Source organism: Geotrypetes seraphini, chromosome 7 (assembly GCF_902459505.1).
Source record: "Geotrypetes seraphini chromosome 7, aGeoSer1.1, whole genome shotgun sequence".
Classification (NCBI taxonomy): Eukaryota; Metazoa; Chordata; class Amphibia; order Gymnophiona; family Dermophiidae; genus Geotrypetes; species Geotrypetes seraphini.
The window spans coordinates 148491246-148512959 of NC_047090.1; the positions used below are offsets into that span (position 1 = coordinate 148491246).

The following is a 21714-nucleotide window of genomic DNA, read 5'->3' on the forward strand; positions in this document are numbered from 1 at the left end:
TTTAGACTTTTTTTTGATAATGGACATTTTCCCTGCTTCTACTTTCAACGTTTAAGGTCTTAAGCCAAAAGGGGACTTAGATGTTTTTTTTTATTATGCCCCTCCACATTTCTGCATCTCAATGGCCACAAATTTGGATTTGGAAGTTAAAATGTACAGCGTCAGCATCTAAGAGACAAACTTGTTTGTTTCTTGTTACATAAGATGTTTTGGACCCCAGTTCGTTTACAAAAGATAGACAGTTCTAAGTGTAATAGATGCTGGCATTTGTCATGTTAACATAGAGACCTTGGATCATCTGTTGTTTTAATGTCCATTGATACTTAATTTTTGGAAGTCAATTTGGGGACAAATTAATCTTGTACTTGAGGCATCAATTCCGTTAACTTATGAAGCCATAATTTGTGGTACTATATTACATCTTAAACCGTCTTTGGATCGGTATAAAAGCCGGCTTTTCTTAATAATGACAGGAATAGCTATTCAGATGGTTACACGTAACTGGATGAATTACGATAGACTTAATTACACATTTTTGTGGGCAAACTTATAGTCAACTTATAAGTATGAGAGAATGAACGCTGAATGTTTAGGACATAGTAATGCATTCAATAAGGTGTGGAATCCATTGACTACATATATTGGGTCACATTAGCTATGCCGGGCAATCAGATCGCAGGAGGATAGCGAGGAACTCCAGAGCGACTTGTATCAGTTAGAGAAATGGGCAGATCAATGGCAGATGAAGTTCAACGTGGAGAAATGCAAAGTAATGCATTTAGGTAGTAAGAATAAGGAATACGAGTATAGAATGTCAGGCGCAACTCTGGGTAAGAGCGAACAAGAAAAGGACCTGGGTGTACTGATAGATAGGACCCTGAAGCCGTCGGCACAATGCGCGGCAGCGGCAAAGAAAGCAAACAGAATGTTAGGCATGATAAAGAAAGGAATCACGAGTAGATCGGAGAAAGTCATAATACCGCTTTATAGAGCAATGGTCAGACCTCACTTGGAATACTGTGTCCAACATTGGTCTCCCAACCTAAAGAAGGATATAAAACTGTTAGAGAGGGTGCAGAGACGAGCAACGAAGTTAATAAGAGGTATGGAGAACTTGGAATATGAGGAACGACTCAAGAAACTAGGACTGTTCTCCCTTGAGAAGAGAAGGCTGCGAGGGGACATGATCGAGACGTTCAAAATGCTGAAAGGCATCGATAAAATAGAGCAGGAAAATAAATTATTTACATTGTCCAACACGACACGGACAAGAGGACATGGTTTGAAGCTAAGGGGGGACAAGTCCAGGACAAATGTCAGGAAGTTCTGTTTTACGCAGCGAGTGGTAGACGCCTGGAATGCTCTCCCAAAGGAGGTTATCAAGGAATCCACTGTGCTGGGATTCAAAGGCAAATTAGATGCACATCTCCTTATGAGAGGCATAGAGGGATATGGGTGACTAAAACTACATCAGGTGTATACCTGACTGGGCCTCCGCGTGTGCGGATCGCCGGACTTGATGGACCATGGGTCTGATCCGGAGATGGCAGTTCTTATGTTCTTATGTTCTTATTAGATTACTTCCTTGCACATCCAGGGTGGGAGGGAGGGAGGATAGTAATATTATGTATGGTATATAGTTTATGGAAACTATAGTTATAAGTATATATTTCAAATTATTGCTAGTTAAGGGAAGGGGGTTGAAAATGATTTGTTTTAAAATGTTTGTATGTGTAAAGTGCTTTTTCTGATTTGCTCTTTATAATTCATTGTAGTACACTGTTATTATTTAAAAATCAATAAAGAATTTAAAAAAACAAAACAAAACAAAAATACATTTTGTGGTAAGTCATTTTCCCAAATTAAGCATGTGATGTTTTTAAAAGTATTTCCCTGTAACTTCATTGAGTGTCCCCTAGTCTTTGTAATTTTTGACGGAGTGAAAAATCGATCCACTTGTACCTGTTCTACTCCACTCAGGATTTTGTAGACTTCAATCATATCTCCCCTCAGCCGTCTCTAGTCTAAGCTTAAGAGCCCTGACCTGTTTAGTCTTTCCTCATACGAGAGGAGTTCCATCTCCTTTATTATCTTGGTTGCTCTTCTTTGAACCTTTTCTAGTGCCACTATATCTTTCTTGAGATAAGGAGACCAGAAATGATTGCAATTCTCTAGGTGAGGTTGCACCATGGAGCGAAACAGAGGCATTATAATATTCTTAGTCTTCTTAACCATCCCTTTTTAAATAATTGCTAGCATCTTGTTTGCTTTAATGGCTATTGCCACACATTGGGCAGAAGGTTTCATCTGAGTGTCTACAATGACACTCAGATCCTTTTCTTGGGCACTAAACCACAAAGTGCTCCTTAGCATCTGGTAACTGGTATTTGGGTTATTCTTCCCAATGAGCATCACTTTGCATTTGTCCACATTAAATTTCATCTGCATTTGGATGCCCACTCTTCCAATTTCCTAAGGTCTGCCTGAAATTTTTCCCAGTCTGCATGTGTTTTAACAACTTTGAACAGTTTAGTGTCATCTGCTATCACCTTATTTGTCGTTCCAATTTCCAGATAATTTATAAATAAATTAAACAGCATTGGTCCCAGTACATATCCCTGCGGCACTCTACTGTTTCATGTTTGAGTTCTTTTAGTACACTGGGATGTATACCATCCGGTCCAGGTGATTTATCAATTTTTAACCTGTTGATTTGGGTTAGTACATCTTCCAGATTCACCAAGATTTCCTTCATATCATCACCCTTGAAAACCATTTCTGGTTCAAGTAAATTTCTTACATCTTCTTCCGTAAAGACCAAAGCAAAGAATTCATTTAGTCTTTCCACTATGGCCTTATCCTCCCTGAGCACCCCGTTTGCTCCTTGATCATCCAACGGACCCACGGATTCCCTCGCAGGTTTTCTGCTTCTGATGTACTTAAAAAAATTGTTATTGATTTGGCTTAGTACATCTTCCAGATTCACCAAGATTTCCTCCATATCATCAGCCTTGAAAACCATTTCTGGTTCAAGTAAATCTCTTACATCTTCTTCTGTAAAGACCAAAGCAAAGAATTCATTCCGTCTCTCCACTATGGCCTTATCCTCCCTGAGAGCCCCTTTTGCTCCTTGATCATCCAACGGTCCCACGGATTCCCTCACAGGTTTTTTGCTTCTGATGTACTTTAAAAAATTGTTATGAGTTTTTGCTTCGTTGGCAAATTTCTCTTCATAGTCTTTCTTAGTTTTCTTTATCAATGCTTTGCATTTAATTTGTCAGTGCAAGTGTTAACAAGAGGGATAATTCCCATTAGTGCATTCTAACTGATTAAGAGTTAATGCAGGAGCACTAAGTCCTTCCTAATTAAGAGGCGATTAGTGCTTCTATATTCATTTTTTTCAGGTAATATTCACATCAGTGCATATTATCACATGGCCTGAAAAAAAAAACATTGAAAAATGCTTATGATACTACATGTTAGCAATGGACACATCACACACATGTTAACAATGGACACAGCACATTGTTAAAACATCACGTTAAAACACACTAAGGGGCTAATTCTAGAAACAGCACCTAAATTAACTGGCACCTAAAAAAAATGGCGCCAGCCACTTGTCAATCACACTTAGGCACCATTTGCAGAATAGAAGATAGCGGTGCCTATGTAAAAACTTAGGCACCTGAAATGTAGGCAAGGGTTTTAAAGGCCTACATTTCAGGCCCTTAAGCTTTTGGAGAATTGCGCTTAGCAGTGTCTAACTCGCGCTTCACCTATAGGAATGCCCACTTAGGCATTAGTCACCACTAAGCTCATTGCAATAAGCGCCTCTCTTTTATAGAATCAGATATGTGCCTATCGCTCAATTAAATTCTTTTTAAGCCAATTATTGAAGCTATTAAGGGTGTTTTGCCAATTAAGATAGGTGCCTAAGAGGCACCTAACTTTAGGTGCCCTTTATAGAATCAACCCCTAAACTCAAATTCTAACATGACTTAGTAAAAGGACCCCTGAAATAGGTGTTTACTAGGTAAACACAATAAACTCTACTTCCCCTACTATTCTTTCACCTCTCCTCTTGTCTGTATTGATATTCTCCACTATTATACATCAGACATTGTATCATGCTTCCCCAAAGATCTTATAAGAATTCTTTGAGATCTATAAACCGAGAAGAGAGCTTAGAGATGTAAATGGGATGGAATTAAGGGCTCCTTTTACTAAGCTGTGTTAGCATTTTTAGCGCGTGCTAAATCCGCGCTACATGGCTAGAACTAATGCCAGCTCAATGCTGGCATTAAGGTCTAGCGCGCGTGGCAATTTAGCACACACTATTCCGCGCATTAAAGACCTAACGTGGCTTAGTAAAAGGAGCCCTAAGATTGGAGGGTAGAATGTCGACTATGCATGCTAGGATAAGAGCATCAATGATATCTGTGGCTGGCGTAGAACTATGGAATGCCTGGCCTGGTATCCTGCGGTTTTGTATGGGGAGGATGAATTTTAAGAAAATGCTGAAAACTCAATTATATGCCAATGCCTTCTTATGCTATGATGTATTTCAGTTGATAATCGCCTTCTAGAATTTTTCTGACATCAATGTATAATTTAAAGCTTGTTTGTACTTTTGAATTGATTGAATTTGTGCTATGGGACGATTAACGATGTTGTTTAGATATGTCTATGTTATATGTGATAATCAGAGGGAAATAAGATTTTATGTATGTGATATGGAAACCTTATAGTTGTATGCGGTATATAAATTTTAAAATATCCGCCCACATACTCAAACTAACTTTTCCCTCGTTAAAAGGTGTCATGTATGCAGGTAAATTAGGGAAATCCCTTTTCTTCAAATTCACTGAGCTTTGGAATAACCTCCCTGCCCCGCTGCGGAACCTAAGCTCATTCCAATTATTCCGAAAGCATCTGAAAACCTGGCTTTTCTCCAAAACGTAAAGTTATCTATTTAAAATGTAAAGCTAGCTATCCTCTTCATAACCTCTAATTTCTTATTATGTCCTTCCCTCATTTATTGAATTACCTGTAAACCGTGTCGAGCTTTATCTTTATGGAGATGATGCGGTATACAAACTTAAGGTTTAGTTTAGTTTTAAAAATAAAATAAATAACTATTTCTGTACCTCTTCCATGCTGACAGTTCCTCAAACAAGTACAGAACACAGAAAGGGATCAAAATACACAAAAAAGTCAACAATACCCACAAAAGAGTGTACACACCAATAGAACTGGGACAGATGATTCTTTATTCACTAAAAAAGACCCGACACTGCTAGTGTTTCGGCTCTTGGCCTGCATCAGTGGTCTCTTAAGATGTTTGTCATACAAATTCTTTACAAGAGTAGTCCTGATATTAAATTAGACTGTTTACCATGATCTGCACTCAACAAACACTTTCTTCTATTGTTGAGTACGGATCGTGGTAAACAGAATAATTTAACATCGGGACTACTCTTGTAAAGAATTTGCCGAAGAGAAAGACAAAAACATCCTTACAAGCTCAGACTTTACCTCATTCCTTCATACACTGCTGCCCAGTCATTTACTTACAATATTCAAACCATTCCCTTTAAAAGATATTTCTACTTTATCTTTAATAACACTGTGAAAAGTATTTAATTAAAAATGATCTTTGCTTTTACGTCAGCTACAAAATGTCAAATATGAGCAAAGTTCAAATAGTTCTCTTTTATAACAGCTTGTAGATAATATCAGGTGTTAAGTGTGAACTTGTTTTACAACTGAAAAGGATGTTTCTGAATACAAGAACAACATAACAAACACACATTTAAACATCTCTGTTCTCCCAAAGTATTGCAAAGATGTGAAGGGTGAACCATCCTAAAGAGTGAGATTTTCCAGGAGGTGCATCTAGGTTATTAATCTAGAAATATTCAAGAATTGCTTTTTTAATGATAAAGAAACATAAACCATTTGCTTTTCTTTGCAGACTCTGAAAACATGCAGAATGAAGGCAATAAAGACAAATTTCTTTCTATAGAAGCAGTGGTGTACCTGGCTTTGGCCAGGGTGGAAGACCATCTCCTTCAACCAGAGCACCTCTCTCTCCAGGTGGGGGTGGGGGTATGTGGAGCGCTTGTGAGGCTGCTTTCCATATGCATGTGACCTTTGGCTCTGTCAGTCCCCTACCCCGGAATAGGAAGTTAAGAACATAAGAATTGCCATACCGGGCAGACCGAAGGCCCATCAAGTCCAGTATCTTGTTTCCAACAGTGGTCAACCCAAGTCCCAAGTACCTAGTTAGACCCCAGATTTTATGTTGTTTATCCTAGGAATAAGCAGTGGATTTCCCTAAACCTCTAAATAATGGCCTATTGGACTTCTCTTATAGGAAATTATCCAAGCCTTTTTAAATCCCCGCTAAGCTGATTTCACCACATTCTCTGGCAATGAAATCCAGAATTTAATTACATGTTGTATGAAGAAATATTTTCTCGTTAAAAAAAAAAAATCTACTACTTAGTAGCTTCATTGCATGCCCCCTAATCCTAGTATTTTTGGAAAGAGTAAACAAGCAGATGATGGAAGTGGGAACTGGAGAAGGGGGCAGATGATGGAAATGGGGAGAAGGAAGAGAAAGAGACGGGAGCAAATGATGGAAGTGGGGAAAACTTGTGCTGTCAGCGTCAGCTGCATATGGGAAGGGGGCAGATGATAGAAGTAGGGAGAACTTGTGCCATCAGCGTCAGGCGTCTATGGGAAAGCAACAGCAGCAGTGAGGAGGTGAGGGGCCCTCAACACTGCTGCTGATTTCCCACTTGATGGATGGGGTAAGGGGGTAAGATAATGTGATAGAATTGCCTGGGGTAGAGAGAGAGAGAAGGGGGCAGATGATGGCAGTGGGGAGAAGAGAGAGAAGGGGGCAGATGATGGCAGTGGGGAGAACTTGTGCCATCATCATCATGCTTCATCAACTACATCAAAGCTTTTGATTGTGTAGATTACAATAAACTATGGAGAACGCTAGTGCAAATGGGAATACCCAAACACATAATTCACCTGATAGAAAGCTTATGTGAAAATCAAGACAAAGGTAGAAAAAAAATTCTATTTTTAATTTTTCTTGTTTTAGGATAAAGTAGTATTGTAGCTGTGTTGATAAATGTTTATAAATAGAAAATGGAAATACGGTGACCGTTTTATTTGACTAATTTTAATACATTTTTGACTAACTTTTAGAGACCAAATTCTTCTTCCTCATGTCAGGACAGGATACTGTAACATCAGTATACTTTATTGACCTAAGGAAAGAGGTTTTGACCTCTGAAAGCTAATTTAAAAATGTATTAGTCCAAAAAAATAGAACTAAAACTGTACACTGGCACTGGTATTGTAATCTTTGGGGTTTTAAAAATTTTAGAATAAAAGAAAAAAAGAAATACAAGTGGAAATAAATAAGTAAATAAGAAAACAGGTAAATAAATGGGGCGGGGCAGGGCCCCGCAGGGCTAGGGGGCCCAGTGTACTTGTGTGCCTAGGGGCCCTCGAAGAATTAATCCTGCCCTGACTACAGCATTAAAGTTACCCTTTTGTTCTAGATGCAGGATGGTTTACTCTATATACATGAAATAATTTAATAAGGAGAAAAAGACTGAGTTAATGATAAATATTTGACAGCACTTTATAAACTCAACCTCAATATACCGTATATACTCAAATATAAACCCATCCAAATATATACTGAGGTAACCTTTTTCCCCAAATAAAGGGTAAAAAAAAAGGTTTGAGTCAAATATAAACCAAACTGATGGCAGTTTCACGAGGTTAATGTGTGAACTCGCATCAGCCATTTTGAGTAGTAAGATTATACGGGGCAGGAACATAGGAGGATCGTTTGACCTAGCTCACCACTGGACCAGTAGGATAAAAGGTATGGAAGGCTGTTCATACACTGACAGGCTGGACAAGCTGGGGCTCTTCTCCCTGGAGAAGCGGAGACTTAGAGGAGACATGATAGAAACTTTCAAGATCATGAACGGCATAGAGAGGTAGACAAGGAAAGATTTTTCAGACTACGGGGTACCACAAGTACAAGGGGGCACTCGGAGAAACTGAAAGGGGACAGGTTTAGAACTAACGCCAGGAAGTTCTTCTTCACTCAGCGGGTTGTGGACACATGGAACACGCTCCTGGAGGATGTGATCGGGCAGAGTACACTACAGGGATTCAAAGAGGGATTGGATAGATTCCTGAAGGATAGGGGGATTGAGGGGTACAGATAGAGGTAGATAGGGATATAGGGCTAAATCAAGAAAACCTGACAGGTCGTGGACCTGATGGGGCCGCCGCGGTTGCTGACTGCTGGGCGTGATGGACCTCTGGTCTGACCCAGTGGAGGCAACTTCTTATGTTCTTAAGGTAGGTCCATGGAGAGGCCAGTGATGGGTCCATGTCTGTTTTATTATTCCCTCTTTCAGAAATTCCCTAACCCTATTTGTCCTGTTTGTCTGTTTTAATTAGATTGCAATCTCTACTGAGCAGTGATCATCTCTTACATTTTAATGTACAGCATTACATACATCTAGCATAATTATAGAAATAATTAGTAGTAGTAGTAGTAGTAGTAGTAGTAAGATTCGAATAGAAACCGAGACCCCCATTTGTGGGTCATATTTTTGGCCCCAAAAAATCTAGTTTTATATTTGAGTATATAGTAAAGTGTATAGTAATCATAGGTTTTTTAAAAAACTCATTATAACAAAACATACTTTGTGTTTCTTTATGACTTTCCCCAGATCATAAATAAGTCAAGCATACCTTCATAGGGTCTTTTCAGATATAATCGAATGTCCAAAGAACAATTAATCTTCACATTATATTCATAGAACATCAGTGAAAAACAGCACTTATCTGAAATAGTCTAATGATCCCTAAGGAACACCTCCGTTTCACCATGTGGCTTCTTCATGGGAAACGCACAGCTGTATTCATCACTATATTTAGCAATTCATTTCTAATCTCATGCAACTGACTCGTATATCCCCAAGCCGAGGTGGCTGTTTTATAAAGACATACAAGTACCTCCAGCCGGGCCGCGAGAGATCCCCCTGCGCAACATCTTTCCATCCCTCCTTCCCATCCCGCAGAGCAGAACCCCGCCAACCCTTCCACCGTGAGGCCGACATACCTCCATTTCAAACAGTATGTGCCTTATAAAATAGCATCCCCAAACTTTCAGAAATCATGGCCAATATTTTTTTTTATTTATTTATTTCGATTTCTATCCCGTTCTCCCAGAAACTCAGAATGGGTTACAAGTAAACATTCACAATCGTTTGAAACAGACTAGTCATGACAACAAATAGGTTACAGTAGACAATAACAGAGCTTATTCTAGAAACCAGACTGGTCATAGCGAAGAGTACTAGGAGAAGTATACTGAGGAGGAAGTTTTTAATGGTCCGATTGGCGGAGGAGGAAGGTCTTTACTGCTCTGCGGAAGGTCATTAGTGAGTCTTGTGACCTGATCTGTGTGGGTAGTCGGTTCCATAGCTGAGGTAGGAAATGGCTGTAGGATCTTTTGTACGCTGTACTCATTTGGAGGGATCTCCCTGCGGGAATGCTGTCTTTGTTCTGCTTTGGAACGGTGGGGGCAGTTAGGGGTGTATAGGCATAGCTTGGATGCAATATGCACCCATATACTTTTAGACCTGCTCAGAAGTTGGTATAAATGTACATCACCAAAGTATGTGCATGAGTGTGTATTTTATAACCTATAGGTGTACTTCGTAATTATGTGTGAGCTCCACTCATGTTATGTCTCCGAACAGACCTATAAAGGGGTGCTTAAAAGTACACATTTTCTGTAAAATCACATACTTTTTTGAGCATATACCATGAGCCCTTTATGTGCATACAACACAGTTTATATACAGAAAAATCTTTATAAAATTACTCCCCAAATAGTTTAAAACAAGAAAGAACCTAAACTCAGATCAGATATTTAGACTCCATATGATTGGAAGTGCTCTTGTTTATCAAGTACACCTGCAAGAAATCATTCTAATTATTTTTGATATTATTAAAAATATTTCTCCTAAGACTCGCACATGTACACATAAGGGATCTTTTACTGAAGATTAGCACATGTTATCTGAAGCAGGGGCCACAGTAATAAAATAGATCTTGTGGCAGATAACATATGCTAATCTTTAGTAAAAGACATCATAAGAAACATAAGAAAAAAATTCACATTTAACCATGTCAAAGAATACTTATCTTAATGTAAACCCAAACTGAATGAATATCGTAGTATCTGACATTTGGCTTTATGACAGCAAACCTTACTAAACAAGAAAACTAGCTTATACCATCAGGGTCCTGAAGGAGGATGAGTATTTGGGGAAAGAGGACTTGTATGCTGCCTTTTACAGTCAAAGGTGACATTCAAGGCAGTGAGCACTGGAGGATTAATTGACTTGCCCATGGCCACAAGGAGCAGCACTGGGATTATGAGCTCATAACCTCTACCAGTAAGCCATACCTTCCCGCTAATATTTAGCAGGACAGTCAGCTGAGAATGGCTCCTGGCTAAGTACTGCTTGGCCAGCTAAATTCTGATATTCAGCAGGAGATATGGCTGACTACCTCCCCCTGAATATCCTGCTCGTCGGATCGGCTGGTGACCAGCTATGCTGCGCAACATAGCTACTCACTGCTAGTATTCAGCACCTGGCTAGTGCCTTAGCTGGTCAGCCGCTGAATATCGGCCTGGACAGCTAAGTCTGAAGTGGCAAACTTTGACCTGGATATTCAATGCCGGTGGCCGATACAGCCCTAGAATTGAATATCCAGGATTACCGCATACCGCGGGAGGTAGCCAAACTGCCTCATGTGGTCTCAATATCGGGCACATTGACCAAGCCTGTTGCATTGCAGCAATAAGCCTCTCAGAAAGCTAGCCATGCTTGTCAAAGATAGCGATATACACTCCCAGTCCCCGAGAGCCACCAACGGGACAAATTTTCAGGATATCACTATTGAGTATGTATAAGATAGCTTTGCAGTCAGTTTGCAGTCAGTCTGTGCCTTTGATTGTGGAGGGCTGTAACAGCTTGCAGTTCCTGACTTATTCTACTCTGAAAATAAAAGCTAAGGGGCTCATAATCGAAAGAGAAAAACGTCCAAAAACCGGCCTAAGTCGGCACTTGGACAAATATTTCTCAAAAACGTCCAAGCGCCGAAAATAAAAACGGGTTTTGGACATATTTGTAAATGACCTAGGCCTTCAAAGTGCCGCTCAACGTCCAAAGCTAAATGGGGCGTGTTGGGAGGCATGTCGAGGGTGGGAGTTGGGTGGGACGTGGGCCGGCTTAGAATTATTCATACAGCATGTATAACCAAAAGTTACACAGCCCAGGATCGACGGAACTTGGACGTTGTGACTTAGACTATGTAAAACATGGTCTAAGTCACAAAAAACCCACCTAAACTCACCAGATAAGCACTGCAAACACATAACACAGACCCCCACACACTACCCCAGTGATCACCAACCCTCCCCCCCAATAAAAATTTTATTCACAACTTTAAATTTCAGCCTCCAGACCATCATCACCTGGCCGCCTAGCATAGGAAAGCCTAGTCGTCCAGCACAGAGGCAGCTTAAGTCGTCTTGGGGGTGGGTTAGCGACCCATAGAGAGGAGGACCCATGCCCATAAGCCCCTGTAATCACTGCATTGATACTTAAACATGTGCACTGCCCTATACAACCCCAAAACCCTTTTGTACTGGCATATAAGTGGTTCTTGCAGCCATAAGGGCTATTGGGGTGGTAGATAAGTGGGTCTAGGGGATTCTGGAGGTGGTTTGGGGGGCTCACTGTCACCTACAAGGGAGCTGTAGTGAGGAGAAGCCATGGCACCCTTTTTGTGAAGTTCACAACGGTGCCCTGTAATGTACCCCACTATTTAGGTGGCATGTCCGGGTGTGCAGTCCATCACTTTGCAGACCCCTCCCACGTCCAACAGGGTTTGTTCTGGGCATTTTGGACTTGGACGGAATGTTGGATGGAAATGTGGTATAAAGATGGACGATCAGATCGGCAGGACGTATAATTAGACGATTTTCGAAAGTAAAAAAAAGTTGGACGTATCTTTCAAAAATGTGTCTTAGGCTCTTTTTAACTTTGGACGACTTGCGAGATGGACGTAAAAGGACTTTGACGTCCCTTTCGATTATGCCCCTCTAAGGGTCTGATATTCAGTGGTATTTGGCTGGGCGGAAATGGCTCTCAGTCAGCTAAATAGCATGTAGCCAGCTATTCGCTGATATTCAGCAGGAAATAACCAGCTATCTCCCACTGAATATTTAGGTTGGCGGATTGGCCACTGACTGGCTATGTCGTATGACATAGTCAGTCACTGCCAATATTCAGCATCTGGACAGCAAAGTTCAGCAGCTAGATAGACCCATCTAAAAAGCAGGTCTATCTTTGGTCGCTAGGACTTAGCCAGCCAGTCAATGAATATCAGCTTAGCTGGCTATATATCGACAGGCTAAATCTACACCGGAAATTCAATGCTGATTGCCGGGTGCAGTGCTGGCATTGAATTTCTGGTTTCACCGTGGAACTGCGGGAGACAGCTGGCTATCTCCTGTGGTCTGAAAATCAGCTGGTAAGTATTTTATCTCATTTTCCTGAATGTCTTAGTGGTTATTTGCACATATCAGATATACGAAGAACCGTAATCTGGTGGCTAACCGCTTGCATCAGGTAAAAAGAAAATGCTATAATCATTGTTATTTTTGGAACATTTGTCCCTAAATAGGTGCATTAGGTTTCATTATATTTTTCTGAATACCAAATTAAAAAAAAATCACAGCAAGCAATGAAATAACCTCATCCATATTCCCTGTTTTTGTCATCCTACAGGCAGTCCCTGAGTTAAGAACGAGTTACGTTTTTAGAGATGTTCTTAAATTGGATTTCTATGTAACTCAGAACTTGTAGATTTTAAGATCCTCGCTGCTTATCTCTGCTCCCAGTTGACAAAAGAGCCAACTGTCCCTAGTTGTTCCCTCTAAGCCACAGCATGCACAACCACACACTGTTCTTAAAGTGGCCATGCATCATTCCTGAATCTGCGACAGGAGAAGTGTAGGAGCTTATGCAACTGGAAATACAGTGGTACCTTGGTTTACGAGCATAATTCGTTCCAGAAGCATGCTCTTAAACCAAAACACTCTTATAGCAAAGCAACTTTTCACATAAAAGTTAGTGTAAACTTGAACAATTCGTTCCACATCCCCAAAAACTTAATTACCATTAGGGACGCCTCCACCGCTGCCTCTGCCACAGACCCATCCACGTGGCTCTTCCAATTCTCCTCCTCTGCTGCTGTTCGCTGCCTCTCACTGCGGGTGGTCTGGCTAAGCAAACTGCCGCCACAGAGCCCGACTGAACACTGTTGGCTCTGCCGCTCCCAGACACTGTCCCCCCCGGATGCCACTACCCCCTCTGCTGGGACTCTCAAGTGCTGGCTCACTCCTGCCGGACGCACCCCGACTCCCATGCTCCACCCAAGGCCACCGGCGCTGCTATCGCCTCTTCCCCCCCCTTCCCGACTGGCCCTGTCCTTACCCCTGCACCGCCGGTGATAGAAAGTGCCTGCCGCCGGTCTGCTGCTGAGCCTTAAGCATCTGCGCATGCTCAGGCCTTCTGGAACTCACCCTCCCTGAGATTGTCATGAGATCTCGAGTCTCATGAGAATCTCGGTGAGGATGAGATCCAGAAGGCCTTGAGCATGCGCAGATGCTCAAGGCTCAGCAGCAGACTGGCGGCAGGCCCTTTCTAACTCCGGTGGCACACGGGTAAGGACAGGGCCGGTCGGTAGATGGGGAGGAGATGATCTTGAAGGGAGGGAGCAGCGCCGGTGGCCTCGGGGGGAGCAATACTGTTGGTTCCCACAGTTGGGTCGGGTCGGGTGGGGGCTCGCAAATCGAGTCAATGCTCGGTTTGCGAGTCAAAAGTTTGCTGAGTGTTTTGCTCGTCTTGCAAAACACTCGCAAACCGGGTTACTCGTAAACCGAGGTTTGACTGTACTGCTCAGTCAAATCAAATGAAGCCATGACTGCGTTTTTAAGTATGAGTCGTACTTAAATTGGGCGTCTGTAATTTGGGAATTGCCTGTACTTATATGAAAGCACTAGAACAGCATGCTTGACAACATCTATTTTAAACTCATGTTGTGATATATACCACATTAGAAGAAAATTTTTGCCATTATCAATCATTACATATTATACAAAAAAAAAGAGATGATCTTAAATTATCTTGAAGCACTAGCTGATGTCAAAGTTATCATTTGCATAAAAAAAACAAGAAACAGCAGATAAAGAACAACAAAATGGAACCAAATGGCTTACCCGCTTCCTCAGATTGCAGGTGAGAGTTAGATTCCTCGAGAAGGAGTTTGCAAATGCTGTATAAAAGTCCAGAACTTTAAGCAAAGCTTCTCTCTTAATAATGTGTAAATCACAGTAAGTCAGTGCCCGAACATTGGCACATGCATGAGCCAGAGTGGTTTCCTTCCAGAATACATCTCCAAACACATCACCTTTACCTGAAACATACCATGAGATACCTTATTAACTAAAATGACTAATTGCAACAGATACCAATCTATACAAAAGTGCCATATGTCTCATTAGGTGAACCTAGGTATGTCTCTTGTTAAAAATATAAATCTTTGTCCAATTTCTCTATTGCAGGACCAACATAGATTAGATAAAGTCACTGTAAGTTTCACTTACTTACTTGTTGCAATTTGTATGTAACTTTCATATAATTCAATAAAGAAACTAAACATAAAATATATACCGTAAATCTTTTACAAAAAAATTTAAATTTATTGTTTCCATCAAGTCACTTTGACTCGTAGAAAGTAATTTTCAATTTTTAAAATACTGCCCAATTATTATCTGATAAGTGTAATTTTAATAAGTTCTGGTTTCTCATTTCACCCCCCCCCCCCCTTTTTTTATTTTTTTTTTACAAAACTGTGCTAGTGGCTGCTGCATGGCAAACTTCTCAAAGTCCTTTAAATTCCTATGGGCTTTGGAGCAGTTACCGCAGCAGCAGTCACTAGCATGGCTTTGTAAAAGAGAGAGAGAGAGAGGGGGGGGAGGGTTAATTTCCAATTTATTTTGTAACTCTATAATGAAAGCCAGGACATCTAAGATCTGTATAAAGAGAAGGATTGGAGTTATATGTAACCCAGAACCTAGGTCTTTTACACTTTGGTTTGGGGCTGAGTCCTCCAGTACCTGAAATCAAGGTTCTGAGACCTGTACCTGTTTAGTGTGGATGGCTAGGTTCTATGACAAAACTTTGTTTGCACCACAGGACTTTTGAAGAATAGACAGTGTTCAACAACAAACAGCTTTGATGGCATAGACGTATTCATTTTACAATGGTATTTGCATGGAATCAATAAGCACACATTAACCTAACACATTCAAATTAGTTTCATAAAGCTAAGGAAACTCTGGCCTTGTAGTACTAATATAGGATAGCGGTGAAGCCCATGGCCATGTAACCTCAAAACAAAAGAACTAGTAGCCAAGAAAGCTAATTGGGTAAGTCTCTCTTATCTCTACCCTTCTCCTCTACTGCCAACTCCAGACAACATTCCTTCTCTTTTGCTTCATCATACACCTGAACAGACTGCCTGAGTCCCTGGCAGTATTCAAATCTAGGCTAAAACCCCACTTTTTTCAAGGTTGCTTTTAACTCCTAACCCCCCCAACTCGCTTGTAAAATACTCATGCCCGAGAAACTCCCTAATCCCCTAATTGTCTTGTTTGTTTGATTAGATTGTAAGTTCTACTGAGCAGGGGCTGTCTCTTGAATGTACAGCACTAAGTACATCTAGTAATGCTATAGAACTGATAAGTGGTAGTAGTACTAAAGCTAATATTTTAAAAAAACACAACACTATCTGCAGGATGTGCACACACTTTACTTGGCAGTCACTATCCCCACCTACACTTGTGCGCCCACATTTTTGCATGATCAGGAGTTGTGTGTGCAACTAAATTCGTTCACGAGCCATTAACAACTAATAACTGAGTGCTAAAAATTGATTATTGGTGTGAATTGGTACTACCTGGAAGTTATGTGCACAACTACCTATGAGCAATTTTATAAAGAGCCGCACCTATATCTTATGTGCAACCGAAAAGAGGATGTGGCCATAGTAGGGGCATGGGCACACTGTTACAGAATACTGCCATTTCTGTGTCGAAGTTGGGTGCCAGACTTACACCAGGTTTCAGCTGGTATACGTCTGGCACCCAAAGTGAGGAAAAGGAATCAGCACTAAGCATTATTCAACCAAGAAAAGCATTACTGAATTTACTGAAAAGCATGATTTACTGAATCTGGCCCTGTCGAGCTTTTATGCAGTTCCTTGATTGCTTTAAAGATAGAAGAATCTTTAATTTGGGTGAGCAACTTCTCAATCACACAGCCTCTGTGTTCTATGCAGAAAACAAACCTTTTAGAGCCATTTTTTTAAATTGTATTCTTTCCTTGGCTGACTGGTCCCTGATCCTGGTCATTCCTTTTATTCCGTCTCTGCATGAAATTATACAGATTACCTCTGGCTAGTATTATGGATTTTTTGTGTGTGTGTTTGTTCTATGGGGTTGTTTTTTTTTTTCAGAGTATAGCTCAATAAGAAGTCTTTGTCTGAAAACTACAGGGAAATACTTTTCCTATTCTTTCATTCTGAAAGCTCTGTAGTAGGTCAACTCTCCATTCCTTTTTAAGAACCTTTTGCTTGCTGGAGTCCTTGAGAATCAGGGGCTCTGCACTATGCATGGCTGCAGCATAGTTTTCCCATCTCTAGCCACCACCGTCTTAGTTTTTTGTCTCCTCAACTGACACATTCCCAGTTGCATCAGCAGCATCCCGGAATTCATAACAGCCACTGGAAGTTAACCCTGTCACTGGTGGTAGAGGCAAAGTGAGTTCAGCAACTTTTTGTGAACCTACTGGCCTGGTTAAAAGCAGTGGTCTCAAACTCGCAGCCTATGGGCCGCATGTGGCCCGCCAGGTACTGTTTTGAGGCCCTCGGTATTATAAAGAATGATTCTTTATGGAAAACTTGTGCCGGCAGGTCGCTGTAACCTCATGCAAGTGCTTTCCTGTATCTGTACACGATTGTGAAGTGGAGTCCAATCGCGTGCAGACACAGGAAAACGCTTGCATGAGGTTACAGCAGAGAGGCAGACAACGTGCGTCTATCCAGTGCTGGAGGAGGTGAGAGCTGAAGGTGGTTGTGGATGCGACCGCCGGACACTTAATACCGAGGGCCTCAAATAGTACCTTGTCTCTTGCAGTTGATACTTCAATAGATTTTCACTTTTTGCCTGTTGAACTGCTTTCAGCTGTGTATAGCTGAAATTATCAGAAGTAATTAAGGAAAGATTTAAAAACTATATAGAGTTTTACCTCTTGCAAAGTTGTCATCATGTCTTTAATAAAACATAAACTATTTTTTCTGCGGCCCTCTAAATCCAAAATGTGGCCCTGCAAAGGGTTTGAGTTTGAGACCACTGGTTTAAAGGAAAAAAACCCTCTAGATTTTCTTTTAGCTGTATGCAAGCTGCGCTTGGGTTCCACAGTAGCCAGCGCTGCTTCTTTTTCAGGTTTTACTCCAGGTTTGAGGCAGAAGGAACCAACAGCATGATGAATAAAGTAACAAAGGACAAGAAGTACAATGGGTTTTGAGACTTGATGCAGAAAAAAGCTTTTATTGAAGGCCCTACCAGGAGTGTGTTTCAGGATTATGCCTTTGTCGGGGATCATAAATTTCAATGGTAGGAAAGAAATTGATTCTTCTGCACATTCAATGTGAAAGAACAAAATCCACAAGTTATAATGGTAAAAATGTTGCATCCAAATAAATTCTTTTAGACCTGGATTCTGTAGCTGTCAGCAGCTGCCTTAAAAGCGGCTGTCGATCGCGTGTCAATCATGCAACGGCACCAGGCACAGAATCGCACCTCCGGCAAAGGTAAGCACCAAAAATATAGGCCAGGGTTTTCCTGACCTACATTTCCAGCACCTACCTATGATATGAATCGCGTCTCCATAGGCGCAGTGGTTAAAGCTACAGCCTCAGCACCCTGAGGTTGTGGGTTCAAACCCATGCTGCTCCTTGTGACCCTGGGCCAGGGCAGGATTAATTATTCGAGGGCCCCTAGGCACACAAGTTCACTGGGCCCCCTGCCCACGTCCCGCCCCCATTTATCTGTTTTCTTCTTTATTTCCACTTGTACTTCTTTTTTTAAAAATTCAAAACAAACAAAGATTAGTATACCAGTGCATAATTTTTCTTCTGTGCAACCCCCAAACATCTCTGAACAAATCCCCCTTCCTTCCCTTCCCACCTACTTACCCAGGAATTTAACTCTGAACCTTTTCCATGCATATATGAAAGTGTTCAAATATTTGTAAAGCAGTAATACTATCTGAAATATAAGTCTATATTAATAACCAAGTTTACAACGCCTCTCAAATGCCTTACACTTCATCAACCAACTGTAACCCATATGTATGTATAAACAACCAAATCTATAATTCCTCTGGTACGTTCCACTCCATGTATGTTAATTTGCAACAAAACAACAAGGCAAGCAGTCCACCAAAGAATCCAACATGAAACAAAAGAAGATTGGCAGAAAATAAGGAGATTCAAATCAGTTAATTCAAGGTGCTCCCAAGAACCATGCCTGATGCATTTCGCCAAACAAGGCTAGTCAACGCTAACAAAAAAACATGTCTTTCATACAAACAGAACACAGAAAACACCTTCGCCTAGTATGAAATAAGTAATCACAAACTAACCTTTCCCCCCTTTTACAAAACTGTTGTATGGTTTTTAGCCACAGCCAGCGCTAAAAAAATGCTCTACAGTTTTGTAAAAGGGGGGATAAAATAGAAATACGTAGACAAAGGTTAAATAAAACCACCAAGACGCTGGACTCTGCATACAATGCAACACTACAGAAACAGCAATGCATGTCCCCTAAAGCAAAAAAATAAATAAATAGAAAATTTTTTTTTTACCTTTGTCTTGTCTGGTTTCAGCTCTCCTCATCTTCTTGTCACTCTCTTCCTTTCATCTTCTGTCCTTCTGTGCCACTTCCAGAAACTGTATGCCTCCCCCTTCCATCTTTCCCTTCACTCCCATTGGTCTGGAATCCATCTTCTTCCATTCCCTCCTCCAATGGTCTGGCATCTCTCTCCTCTTCTTCCCTTCCCTTCCCTCTCCCACACCCACATGGTCTGTAATTTCACTCTCTTCTCTCCCTTTCCCCCACTTCCATCAGCATCAGCCCCCTTTCTTTCCCTCCAACCCAATTCCATCCAGTATCCTTCCCCCTTTCCCTGCACCCCAATTCCATCAGCATCTGCCCTCTTTCTTTCCCTTCAACCCAATTCCATCTAGTATCCTTCCCCTTATATCTCTCCTCTTCCCATGCACACCAATCCCATCAGCATCTGCCCCTTTCTCTCCTTCTTACTGTATGACAAAAATATCCCAGGGAGAGAAGATGACGAGAGTCAGTTATGTGATGGAGGTGCAGCCTTTCCTGCTGTGCTGGCTTTTTAGCCCAGCATCCTCAGTCAAGACAAAACAAAGGCAACAAATGTCTCTAAAAGAGAATTTTTTCTACCTGGTATACTATGCGGCTCCCATATTAAGTAACAGGAATTGGCCTGAAGTGGACATCCTGCATGGAATAGGAACGGCCCCCTTTTTCTCCCTCCACCACCCTTCTAGGTCAGAGGGGGCCCGCTGAAGAAACAGAGGACTTGGTGGGTTTGCATCGCTATCAACCAACATGAATAAGTGATGTCTGAGAGGGTGGACCAGCAGATGCAAAGAGTTGCTGCAGGGTCCCATGATGACTGCGTCTGCCGGTCCAACCCCTCCGATGTCACTTACCTCTTCCCTAAGCAGAGCCAGCAGACGCAGTCATCATGGGACCTTGCAGGAACTCTTTGCATCTGCCGGTCCATCCCCTCCGTCACTTATTCAAGTTGGTTGATGGTGATGCCGGGGGAGGGCGGTGTTGTTGGTCTTCTGGGAGGGGGGGCCCAGCGCTGCCAATATTTCCTGGGGGGGGGGCCAGCGCTGCCAATCTTTCCCGGGGGGCCTACGTTGCCAAGGGAAAAAAAACAAACAAACTGAGTCCTCTGTTTCATCGGGCCCCCCTGACAACTTCGGGCCCTAGGCACATGCCTACTTGGCCTATTGGTTAATCCGGCCCTGCCCTGGGCAAGTCACTTAATCCCCCCATTGCCCCAAGTACAGGGGTTAGCACCTTGCTGTATAGCTTGCCTCAGCACCATCAGAGAAGTGTTGGTAATACAGACAACTGTATCAGCTATGTTGAAGTGATACTCAGAAAGCAAAAATTCCTATTCCATGCAGGATGTCCACTTCAGGCCAATTCCTGTTACTTAATATGGGAGCCGCATAGTATACCAGGTAGAAAAAATTCTCTTTTAGAGACATTTGTTGCCTTTGTTTTGTCTTGACTGAGGATGCTGGGCTAAAAAGTCAGCACAGCAGGAAAGGCTGCACCTCCATCACATAACTGACTCTCGTCATCTTCTCTCCCTGGGATATTTTTGTCATACAGTAGAAACCTAAGGTACAGCTATTATGTGTTTCTGTCCTGGTACTTCTTAAACACTTTCAACACACTATCTAGGCCCCTACCAGCACCATTTCTCTCCTACTGTGATGTCTCTGCTCAGTCGGGTTCTGAATGCTTTTAGGCATGAAGGACCTCAAAAAGTTCTAAAATTAGTTTAGCAGCCATCAGCATTTCAGCAGGGAAGAAGCCATCTGCTCACTTTATGAGCAGCCTTCTAAAGCTTAGGTGGCATTTAAACATTTCACCACAACATATAGTGGCACTACAAAATAACAGGATGCCAGTGCAGTAAAGTGTATTAGGGCTCATGCACAGGCTAGCCGGGCTTTGTGCACAATCTTGTGTGTGCCCTTTGTAAAAAGGAGTTTTGCACAGGCCTCTGTACACAGCACATTTAAATCCAGACTAATGACGCTATTAGCTAGTTCGTGCAGATGTAGAGAAGCGTGCAGAAGACAAGAAGGCTGAGCGCAATGCTAGGGTTTTAACACAAGGTAAGAGGAGGTGTAAAAGCCTAGCTCATTTTTCTGTAGTAGCGTTAGTGAGGATTTCATGCCCGTTTCTTCCCTGTACTAATGTGAGCATAAAGACCAATAACAGGTTTTTTTTGCCTTTCACAAAGAGCATGGTTAAAAAAAAAAAGACATAGCTGAAGGAAGGTGGGCTGTAGAAAAAGTAACACTTTTAAAACCAACAGGAGGAAATATTTTTTCACTCAAAAAATACACTTCTCCCTCCGTATTCGCGGTGATAGGGGAATAACAAGACAGCGAATACAGAAAAACCGCGAATAACTTTTTGTATGTCATTTGTGGGTTTCTATTAAAAACCATAGCGAATAAGGAGTACCGTATTTTCGCGGATATAACGCGCACCCGTGTAAAACGCGCACACGGGTATAGCGCGCAGAAACCACACTTGTATGTACGGAAACTTTTGTATACAGCGCTCATGGGTATACCCCGCATGCTGCCCGACTCTCCTCTGGC

General features: G+C 41.7%; 1 protein-coding gene across 7 annotated transcripts in view; it reads right to left on the bottom strand.

Moving 5' to 3' along the window:
* Positions 1-21714, bottom strand: part of KCNH5 (potassium voltage-gated channel subfamily H member 5) — a 316925-nt gene that overhangs the window by 34581 nt on the left and 260630 nt on the right. For all 7 annotated transcript variants that reach the window (XM_033952023.1, XM_033952024.1, XM_033952025.1 and 4 more), the window contains one exon: positions 14414-14610. In XM_033952023.1, the coding sequence (XP_033807914.1) occupies positions 14414-14610 (197 nt within the window). The remainder of the gene's footprint in view (positions 1-14413; positions 14611-21714) is intronic.